Source organism: Lycium ferocissimum, chromosome 6 (assembly GCF_029784015.1).
Source record: "Lycium ferocissimum isolate CSIRO_LF1 chromosome 6, AGI_CSIRO_Lferr_CH_V1, whole genome shotgun sequence".
Classification (NCBI taxonomy): Eukaryota; Viridiplantae; Streptophyta; class Magnoliopsida; order Solanales; family Solanaceae; genus Lycium; species Lycium ferocissimum.
The window spans coordinates 62,847,538-62,859,594 of NC_081347.1; the positions used below are offsets into that span (position 1 = coordinate 62,847,538).

A 12,057-nucleotide genomic window follows, 5' to 3' on the forward strand; every position below is an offset into this window, starting at 1 on the left:
TCCAAACACTTGATAATATTTTGGTTTTTGAGAAAATTATACCTAATGCAAAAATATAAACTAATCTAGCAAGCCGGTAAAATGATCAATGGCCACAAGTATGGATACAAAGGAAATTACACTCAAGTAATGATCCAATGTATTTCACGATTTTATAACTAAGAGTGAGTTTATGCTAATTAGATAATGGTTTCTAAAATCTCATTGAAAGTCTTCCAACCAAATCAATGAATTTCACTCTAAGCTTTTCCAAGCCTTAGAGTGTGATAGCAAGCACAACCAATTTAATCTCAAGTAACTTTCCTATTCCTAGCTCAAGTTATTAGATGAGGTTTAAAACCCCAAATTCTTGTTAATTAATCTTTCCCAACCTCAATTTTTCTCTTCCGAGTTCAAATCGAATTAAATGGGCGGGTCTTAGGGTTAGCTAATCCCTTAAAAAACATGAAAGAACAAGATTAACTAAAACAACATTAACTCACTTCATTAGCAATAAAAATCATTCAATACATAGGCAAAACAAGAGTTTCATCCAACACTTTAATCATTGAATATCTTCATAAACAAGATTCAAGTGAAGAAAATAAATACTACACACTTAGGTATTCAATACATAACAAGGAATTGAAGAACGAGTAAAAGAGGAAGAATATTCTCAACCCAATCTTCAAATCTTCAATCCCCAAGTGTGGCGTAAAACCCTATCTCCCGAACTTGTGTAAAAATGGCCAAAGATGAGTTTTAAAAAATCCTAAAAGAGTATTTATAACATTCCAAAACGGGAACAAATTGTGGACAAAATACCACCTGCGTGCCTAAAAGTTACTCGCATCTGGTGTTGCATGTGCAACATGCCAATCATATGTTGCACCAATCTATAGCATGTTGTGCAAACATCTCTGTCACAACATGCTGCTCACATGTGCTGCTAGCATGTGCCGCATTCAGCTATTTTTGCTCCATTTTGCTCCTTTTGCTCTATTATGCTCTCCGGACATCTTATCCTACAAAACAACATAAATACACAAAAGGTAACACCAAAAGTACTTGAAGAGTCACAAAAGCTTAAGGAATTAGCATCGAATATCCCGTAATTTCACGACACATCACTCCTAGGTTCAGTAATTCTTTTATTTGGATTTTAAAGTCTTCTAAGTCTTGTTAGTAGCTTCTATTGAGGCTATTTTAATTACATATTCAGGATTTATTATATCTAATCTACATACAGTCTTATTATTTTCCCAATATTTTAAAGGTTTTTCTCCTATAATTTCTATCTCATCTAGTATTTTTATTATATTATCTAGATCCTTTTGATTTTTTATTATTCTTATTCTTTCTATTCCTGTTTTAAAATTATATAATTTCGTTTCTATATCTATTAGAGTATAGTCTTTTTCTATTAGATCTTCATCTTCTAGTATTTCTTCCTCTTCTAGAATTAAATTCTTTGTTTCTATCTTTCTTTTACAACATGCATTATTTTTTTGACAGTCTTCACAACAACAATCTTCTTTCTTTTTCTGGTTTATTTGGTTTGCTGTCTGGATTTTCTTATGTCGGATTCTAGTTTCAGTCCTAAGAGCTTGTATTGGTGTATGAGTAATATTCTTTAAAAAGATTACTCCATCTCTTGTAATCATACAACTTCCATTATTATGTACCATAAAGTCTAATCCTATGACAAAATCTACAATTATATTCTAGTCTCTTACCCATATTTTATCCATTTTATAGCCAGGTTTATAAAATTCTGAACATGTATTTATAAAGCTAATGTATGCTTTATTAACATAGTGTCTATATATGTTATGAGTTCCATCCATTTGCATTGCTGCAACTGGTTTTTCTAGGATTTTTATTAGATTTGGTGGAACTACCCTTTTATTTATTATACACTTTCTGCATCCTAAATCCACTAAAGCTAAAGTCTCTATTTCATAATCATCCATTTTAATTCTTGCAAGTATCTTTATTGTTCCTAATTTTTTATCCTCATTACATACCAATGCCTCATGATCTTCTACGCTCATTAGTTCTTCTTGAAAATCTTCTGGTATTGTTTTTAATGGTCTATTTATTGGTTGTATATTAGATAGACTTATTTATTCATCTTCACTATCCTCCTTTCTTTGTTTTCCTTTTTCTAATTTATATAGTCTAGTCTCTAATTCATTTATTCTTGTTTCCAATGTGATTATCCTTAGGTTGATAGTATAATCTTCTATTTTCTTATGTTTTTCTTCTTTGTTTATTTTTTTTTTCTAATTCTTTTTCTATACACATTATACAGCCTTCTATATAACAATCTTACATTTAGCTCTTTTTCCTCTACTAGGGAACCATTTACAAAAGAAATATGCATTACTATCTAATCCTTTATTTCTTTCGAATTCATGATTGCAGTCTTTAGAAATATGTGTTAAATTACCATCTTGAATTGATTCTAAATCTAATCTTTCTAATCCTATTTCATTAATTAGTTCTTCTACTTCTGAGTCTGTTTTCATTTTTTCTTCAGTGTCTACACTTACTATGGAATATGTACTTTCAGTATCAGACATGCATTCGTCTACATTTATCAAAGTTTCTTGAAAATCTTCAATTAACTGTGAATTTCTGGTCTTATTATTTATTCTTTTTGGACATGTATTTGGTAGATGCTCTATACTTCCACAAATAAAACATTCTAGTCTATTTTTATAATCTCTCTCGGTCCTATATTTTCTTACATGTCTATTTTTATCTAAATAAGGTTTTCTGGCTGCTGACTTTCTAAGATAATATTTCTTTCTATTATATTGAGGATACTTTCTATTATATTGAGTTCTATACTTTGTATGCTTTTTTTTTTTTTTATGATTATTTTTGTCATAACTCTGAGTAGTGTATACCACACGTTTACAAAAATTCATTTCATTTTATTTTAATTGTTTTTGTATTTGTATATGAGTAAATTTTTCTTGTAGTATATCCATTATATGTAATCTTCTATGTCCTATTGACCATTTTAGACAAGGGTTTTGTATTACTCCGTTTCTCTTATTCCATCTGTCTTTTATTTCTCTTCCTATGGCTCTTGGTAATTTATTAAATAATTTTTTACCTAACTCTTGATCAAAAGCATTTCCACTAATCGTACAATAACAAAAATAATCATTCAAAATTTTTTTTAATATGAAACAACTACTTATACTTAATTGTTCTAATTTTATTAAAGCATTTCTTTGCAATACTAATAATCCACTATTTGGGTCTTCTCCTGTAATTAAAGTATGTATCTTGTTAGTAAATTATATGGATTTGCTCTCATGGATACAAAGAGTTGGAATTCCATTGAGAAATTTTCTTTGTATGCTTCACATAATGCTTTTGTTGATTCTCCTAAAAATGTCTCTAGATATTTATACATTAGTCGAACTTGAGCTTGGAAACGTGAAGGAACTAACGTCCAAGTTGTTGCTGTTTTTTTTTTTTTTTTTTTTTTTTCAATGAAAATATTAAACAGCTCTAATTGGGCTTTTAATCTTTTTGTTGATTACGCAACTACTCAGTAATCAGTTACTTAAGCTTGTTTGCCTCGGATTTAGCACAAAATATAATGCATATGACCCCATAACAAAATCTTGTATATGTGTCGCGTGTGTACCGAAAATATTATACAAAATAATGTAGCAGACTGGAGACAAAATCACCATCGTGCAAATCTTTATGGATGTACATTATCTTTTCTGTTACATAATTGACTTGTTTGATAAAGATTATATTTTTACACAACAGTAATGATATGCAATTCTTCTTAAAAAAAATAGTAAAATTAATGTTCATAACTTCGTGATCCTTGAATTAATTAAGAATCGTAGTTGTAAACCTCAATCTTGACTATCACTCAAATAATTCAGTGACAATAATTTCTATGATACTAAGGCATAATTGAAGATAATAAACACTTATTTATTATATATTTACTACTATTAAATTGTAATTAATCTTTTATAATTTAATTAAAAAAATTGTATCTCTAAAGGTTGCCCTCTCAGTCTTTTATACTAACCATTTGAATTACATGTTTCATTGTCTTCCGATGTGGGACATTGTTTTGCCAAAATTTGTGACGGAAAGATTCGTCACAATTTCGTCACTAATTGGTGCAACAGAATACTCCGTAACTCTGTTACAAAATCAAATTATTTTAATTAAAACTTGTTTTGTTAAAAAATTGTGAAAAAAATCCTTATTTTCGTAGCAATTTTGTGACGAAATCACAAGTCAGTCACAAATTTGTGACAAAATTATACGTAATAGAACCTTATTTTTGTCATAAATTAACCATTATTCCCTTCACAAATTTGTAACTGAGTTTTGATGGGTCATCATGTCTATCACAAATTTTGTTCACATTGATGAATGCTGTCATAAAATCGTCACAAAGCCATCACAAAATTGTTATGAACTTGGCCGTCACTGTTTTGTATTTTTCTTGTAGTATGGTAAGGACAATACTAACTCGGCAGGCCAAAATCATACGCGTAATGGGCTAATTATAACCCTAATCTTCCATGATATGTCGTGGTTCTCGTGGATCACGTTTTGTAATATTTATTTATGATATTTCTTAAATTTCACTTTTTGTACAACTGATTGAAATCTATATAAAGACTACAACTTTTAACCATTTTATCACCACATTCTTTTCTAAACTTTTTGCTATACCAAAGAAGAAAATATGGGTGTGAAAGGCAAGTTAATTGCTTCAATAGAGGTGAAGTGTGGTGGACATTTAATTCATGATATTTTTCACACCAATACTCATCATTTGCCTAACGTAACCCCTCGGAAGATCCAGCGTTTTGAGATTCATGAAGGTGAAACCATAAAGAATGGTTCAGTCGTTAGCTGGAATTATAACGACGGTAATATATATTTTCCCTCTCTCTACATATGTATCAACTTTTTACATTTAGATATGTTTGGTGATATGACGAAAATCAATTTCCAAGAGAAATGTTTCCATGAAAAAGTTATTTTGATGATATTTGATTACCATTGAGGAACAGTTTTATATAAGGGTGTCAAGTGGGCCGGGCCATTTTAAGGTGGGCCACAAGGGGCCGGGTCGGGGCCGGGCCGGGCCGTAAGTTAGGGGGCCGGGCAGGGGCCGGGCTTGAGAGGGAAAAGGGTGTCCCGCCCGGCCCACCTGGATAGGGGCTACACCTCGGGCCAAGCACCGGGCGGGCCGTTATAGTTAGTGGGCCGGGCTTTTTTTTTTTTTTTTTTTTAAGTTCTAATACAAAAATAGACATTTACATTTACTAATAATAATAAAATTAACATTTACATCTAATGATAAAATTGCTAAATTAAAAAAAAGTTTAGTCGTCGTCAAATTCAAAAAGCTAGCCGTTGTAAATTTAAAAAACTAGTCGTTGCTAATTTTATTTGAACCCCAAAATTTATGAATAACTTCACTTTGGTCATATTTTCAAACTATAAATACCCCTCCATTCTTCTTCATTTTCACACAATTTTTCCACAATTCTCTCTTTATCTAAATTTGTTATTCAACTAGTGTACATTACTTCACCTCCACCTTCTCCTCGAGTTCGCAGATCAACTTCAAGTGCGGTGTGGATGCATTTTGAAGAGCGAGTAAATGAGGAACATGTTAAATGTCAACATTGTGGTGACATATATCTCCACAAGTCCGAGCGTCGGTATTATCCTATTAGGGGGGGTGGAGGGGGTACCGAAGTGTTGCGTAGACACTTGTGAAAAGGCATGAAATTGAACAAATGATTTATCAAAGGTATATTTGTTGAGATAAGTACTACCATAATCTAATACATACTATATACGCGAAATGTATCAAAAGGTATATTTGTTGAGAAAACAAGATTGTCTAGCTTTAAAATACAATTTAAAGAAAACTAAAGTGCTTTCAAGTAAAAGAGACTCCTAATTTATTGGGATATAATGTTTTAAAATACTTATTATTAGTAATAAATGTAGTACTTATCTTTTTTTTTTTTTTAATTTGAAGTGGGCGTGGCGTGGGGGTGCCCAGTGGGCCATCAACCCGCCATTGTGGGTGAGCGGGGGGCGGGCGTCTAATTGTCCTGCCCCCGGCCCCTAATAAAGCCCACCTAGCCCAGCCCCTTACACCTTTTAGTGGGTTTGGGCCGGGCCGGTAGTGGGCCGGGTTCGGGCTGGCCCGGCCCACTTGACACCCTTAGTTTTATATAAGGGAAAATAACTTCTCTTATTTGTGGGAGAAAGTCATTTTCCTGATAACTATTTTAACTTTTAACTTCATATTATTTGCTCCCACAGATTAATGTGCTTATAAGTTTCAATGTGTTCAGTTGAACAAATTTATATGGAACATAGATAGTTTATAATCACTAAAATTTTAACGAGTAATCAAGTTCTAACTCATTTTTCCATAAGTGCAATTGGTTCAATGTTGAAACATAAAAGTGGCACCCATCAAGTTTAAATCCTGGATCTGTCTCTCCTTGCTCCAACTACTGTTTAGACATTATTAATCTTTTAGCGCACCAACAATGGTTGTGGTGTAGTGGTTGATAGTACTCCATCCTTAACCAAGAGGTCTCGAGCTTGAGCCCCCTTGGGTACGGAGTCACCATTGGTTAGGGAGTGCTTTACCCCCCAATGTGGGACTACCCGACACAAATCCGGATTTAGTCGGACCCCAATGCGGGTACCGGATGGGAAAATAAAAACTTTTTCATAACGCTCTCCAATTTTTTGAAATATGATTAAAATTTAATATATACTTTCCATAAAATATTTTCACTCATCAACCAAACACCGTAAGACATTGTGCAAAGATTTTTTAGAATGGTTATCATAGAGAATTACTTCTGTCATTCCTAGCACAATACAATCTGGGGTTTTAGTACTAATTCCCATATTTTCTATAATTCCAAATGTTGTTTTGAGATTTTTAAAGTTTGTTCTATCCAGGAAAAATGTAGAAGGTCCAATTTTTCATCAACTTCAAAAAATTAAGTTTTGGAGAAAATAAAAAACAAAGTAAAAATTAAAGAATTAAATGAGATGAAAACATGTCATTGTGAATAATTATGTATTTTATGAGGGTTTGGAAAGCTAAACTGGCCTAGTAATTTTCGACTTTATCGATTGTAGATGGGAAAGATAAATTTTCAAAGCAAGTGATTGAAGGCGTCGATCCTCAGAAGAAATCAGTCACTTGGAAAGTGATTGGTGGAGATCTGTTAGAGCTGTACAATTCCTTCTCCATTACAACAGCATGTGACCATCAATGGGTTACATGGACACTTGTGTACGAAAAAAAAACTGAAGACATACCAGAGCCTCTTGCCTTCTTGGATTTTGGCATTCATGTGACCAAAGATACAGAGGGTCACCTCCTCAAGTAATAAGAATGTCAGTTCTATTAAATGGCTCATAGTCTTATATATATATATATATATATATATATATATGTGTGTGTGTGTGTATGTGTGTGTTTGTGTGATACTATTCAGCAATATTGGCTAGCGCTAGTTCTAGCTAGTGTGTGATATAAATAAGGTTATGTTTGAAGGATATACTACATATGTCACTCTCCTGCTAGTGATGTATTTTTAATGTTCAATATATGTAACATATCATGAATTTTGCAAGTTTGAAATTTACCTATAATAAAAGTGATTTATTTAGCAGTGTTCTATTCTCAAAGTGGGTGGTCAAGACAAAACAATAAGTATATCAATCTATAGACAATTACAAAGCAAGACTAGTTGCTTGAGGCTTCTCAAGAATTGAAGGAGTTGATTTTGAGGAATCATTCCTTGTTGTGAAAGCAACTACTATAAAGATAGTGTTATCAATAGCTGTAGTTGAAATGGTTAAGTTATCAATAGCTGTAGTTGAAATTGTTAATTAGGTGGTTAGATGTCAAAATTGTATTTCTGCATGGACACTCTTCAAGAGTAAGTTTACATGAGTCAACCACCAGGTTTTATTGATTCTAGGCAGAGATAATAGTCAAATCTGCCCCAACGTTTGACCAAAGTTTAAATCTACAACTAACTCAACACAATGCTAACGTTGAAAAGAAATTAATTCTACCTGGACAAATTTTTTCGGTATTAAAATCCCCTTTTTTGCGATGATGTTAGAGATCAAAATGTGCATAATTATTAACGATTTCTTGTCATGTAATTAATACAGCCCACGTATTTTAGCATCTTTAATTTTCCCCCATTTTTTATTAATTTCCCCCCTTCCTCCATCCATCTAGTCTTCTTCTTCAAAAAAAAAAAAAAAAATCTCTCAATTTTCCATACTCCATTTTCAGTATGAGGATCCAAAAACTCATACCCAATTCTCCTTCATCTTCATCAACATCATCATCATCATCTTCATTAGGAGTTGAAAAAAAAAAATCACACCAACTTTCTCAAATTTGATCCAAAAAAATCCAAATATGAAAGGAAGCTTCCTAACACCAAATAGAAACAAAGTTCATCCATTAATTTGATCAAACAATCAAGAATTTAAAGAAACCCACTTGGTGTTCTTCATAGCTTTCTCCAAATTCCTAGCAATGGAGTTTAATTTTCTCCCCAAATCAACTCAAAGAGTTAGTGCTTAAACAACTCCAACCAAGCAACAAGTAGCAACTACAAACAAGCAACTTTCAATCAGATTTTCTTTAACAAGATTAGATTTTCAACCTTTTTTTTTTTTTTTTTTTCGATTTTCGTTTTTTTTTCTTGATTTTTTTTTTTTTTGAATTTGATTTGGGAAAAAACCCAAATGTGAAAGGAAGCTTCTTAACACCAAGTAGAACAAAGTTCATCCATTAATTTGAATCAAACAATCAAGAATTTAAAGAAACCCACTTGGTGTTCTTCATAGCTTTCTCTAAATTCCTAGCAATGGAGTTTAATTTTCTCCCCAAATCAACTCAAAGAATTAGTGCTTAAACAACTCCAACCAAGCAACAAGTAGCAACTCCAAACAAGCAACTTTCAATCGATTTTCTTTAACAAGATCAGATTTTCAACTTTTTTTTCTTCATTTTCGTTTTTTTTTTTTCTTCACATTTTTTTTTTTTGAATTTGATTTGGGAAAACGAATGATTATAAGAATAATCACTATCCTAGCTCTAAATTTATAATGGGTATTATTTGGCAAAAAGAATGGAGATGGGTATTAAATTGGGTGAAGAAGAAGATGAAGTAGCCTAAAAATGGAGGGAATTTAAATTTATCTATGTGGCATCTACGTGGCGGTCCATTTGGCTCTCCAAAACACGTCGGATCTTTGTTTTAAAGGCTATAACGCGCCAGCGAGCGTTAATACGCACGCTCTTGTCCACATCAGCAAAAAGGGGACATTTTAATACTGAAAAAATTTGTCCAGGGGGTAATAGGACCAACGCAAAGGTTAGGTGTGTAGTTGGCATTTTGGTCAAACGTTGGGGGTATTTTGACTATTATCTCATTCTAGGCATCCAAATTATGTTTGTCTGTTGAAGAAAATACTCTATGGCCTCAAACAGACACCTAGAGCTTGGTTTGACAGATTCAGACTTCATTTACTTCATTTTGGACTCAAATATAGTAGAGCAGACTCTTCTCTGTTCACACTTCATTGTAAAATTCATTGTTTATACTTATACTATTGTGGATGACATAATAATTACAGGAAGTAACTCTTAATACATCTCAGATGTTACGACATCGCCAGGGATCAACGCAGGACCGTGACATTTAATTTTTTGGTGCAATGTTTAGCTAATTAAAAATTATACACAAGGAGAAAAATCAAGGACGCGGGAATGTTTAGCTGCCGCGAGACTAGTAGTGTGAGCAGATTTAAGGTTTTCACCTGCGAAATATATTCACTTGTGAGATTTGGTGGATACAGGATTGAGACGTCAATGGATACTGTCCATAATAGCTTTGAGAAATTTTCTCAAGCTGACGTTGAAACTATGGCATCTTATTTTCTCAAGGATACTGTCGCACGTTTTGTGGTCTTTCGTTCTGTTGTTTGCAATTTATGCAATTTCCAAACAGTAAAAATGTTCAAGGTGTGAAGATAGTATACTCAAGTATGTCAAGGGAACTCTGCAACACTATCTTAGGATTCTTTCACAAAGGACAACTTATCACACATTTTGTAAGGTCAAGAGATTAGCTAGCTGATATATACACAAAGACAATGACAAAGCAATTGTTTGTAGGATTTCGAATCAAGCTAGAAGTGATTGTTCCACCTTTTACTAGCTCGAGGATAAGTCTTGAAAATTCTGATAAGGAGAAAGCATAATGCCGAGATTGAGTTAGTTAGAGATTAAGTTTACTTTGAATGTAAATATATCTGAAAAGTTTAGCTTAGTTAGAAGTCTACATGTATAGCCGAGTCGGTGGCATTTTGCACCCTTAATGTGTGCTTTTTTTTTCAACTTGCACCCTATCCTATTTTTAAAAATAATTTAAACCCCAATCTCTTTATTTCCTTGCAAAACAATAAAAACACATTTTTTATAAATTTACCATGAGGGCAAAGTAGGAATATAAATAATATATCTTTAAAAAATAAATAATATATGAAAGTAAAAAGAGCTCAATCAATTACATTTTTCTCTCGCTCCATTCAAAGCACAACATTTAAAGGTGCTTTCCTCTTTTTATATCATTACTTTCTAAAATGAGTTCTTCAAGCTAAGAGCCACATAAGCAAAACCCCAAATTATCAACAAAGAGACTTTGAGTCTGCAAGTGCATCATGAGTTAAACTTTTGATGGTTTGATCTTCAAATATTTTATGAAGGCGAAGTCTTGGTTCGGTTTGTATTGCATTTTACCCTTGAGTTTTTAAAGTACCTATAGTAGCAAGCAACATTTTTTTCATTAGATTGTTGTGATCATTTTCGGCTATGGCCTGTCAAGCGGTATTATTGATGGACTCTATATAATCCTGCTTTCGGAGGGGTTTTTAATGTGAAGTTCAATTGCTATTCTTTCCCCCCAAAAAAAAAAAAATTGTCAACAAAATCAACAAGAAAATCAGCTAGATGTACAGATCGTCGCTCCATCTTCTTCCTCTCCACCGATTCATCAACTTGGAGTGGATCTCCAGTTGATAAATCGCCTCTACCACATTTCCGTTCTTTGAAGCAAATGGAATATATTTTATCCTGAAGTTCTTAGCTTTCAATTTCTTCTTCTTCAATCGACCTTTGTTTTTCTCCATCAACGATGTACTGGTGTTGAAATTTGTTTTTAGTAAAATATTTAACTGCTGCTTTCTTTGATGAAAGCTTGGAGAACTTAATCTAATTTCAACGATGCTAGATAATCAAGGTAGAGTTTTAGTTCATCTAATCTCCTAATAAAATAAATAAATAAATTTAAGTAAAAAAAAGATATATTATTTATATTCCTATTTTGCCCCCATGGTAAATTTATAAAAAGGGTGTTTTTATTGTTTTGCAAGGAAATAAAGAGATTGGGGTTTAAATTATAAAAAAAAAATAGGATAAGGTGCAAGTTGAAAAAAAGAGCACACATTAAGGGTGCAAAATGTCATGGACTCTATATAGCCTTGTATCTTTGTGTAAGTGGAGAGTATCTGGTACTATAATCAATATACGGAATACATAGCTTCGTTCTCCTCTCGATCTACTTTGGGTTTGCTAGACCGATATACGCATACAAGTCAGTGCTTTTCTTGCAAATGAAAATCTTAGCTCCTGATCATCTTTCAAGTATCTAATTAGGTGTCATTTATTTCCTTTCTTGAAAGAAAAAGAATGAAGTAATCGAACTTGAGCTTGAAAAAAATGAAGGAACTACGTCCATGTAGATTTTTCAGAAAGAAGACATTAAACAAAATCTTGTATGTGTGTACGTTTGCTGCAAAAAACAATTTAAAAAATAATGTAGCAGATAGGGGACAAAATCACCATCGTGCAAATCTTTATGGATATACATTTATTTTTCTGTTACATAATTGACTTGTTTGATAAAGATGATTTTTTTACACAATCGTAAT

At 32.5% G+C, this 12,057-nt stretch overlaps 1 protein-coding gene across 1 annotated transcript; it reads left to right on the forward strand.

Annotated features, from left to right (window-relative positions):
* Positions 1-4,682: 4,682 nt before the first annotated feature.
* On the forward strand, positions 4,683-7,711 carry LOC132059982 (kirola-like). The gene is made up of 2 exons (XM_059452828.1): positions 4,683-4,913; positions 7,171-7,711. The coding sequence occupies exons 1-2, from the start codon at positions 4,727-4,729 to the stop codon at positions 7,422-7,424; spliced, it is 441 nt and encodes a 146-aa protein (XP_059308811.1). The 5' UTR covers positions 4,683-4,726; the 3' UTR covers positions 7,425-7,711.
* Positions 7,712-12,057: the final 4,346 nt, after the last annotated feature.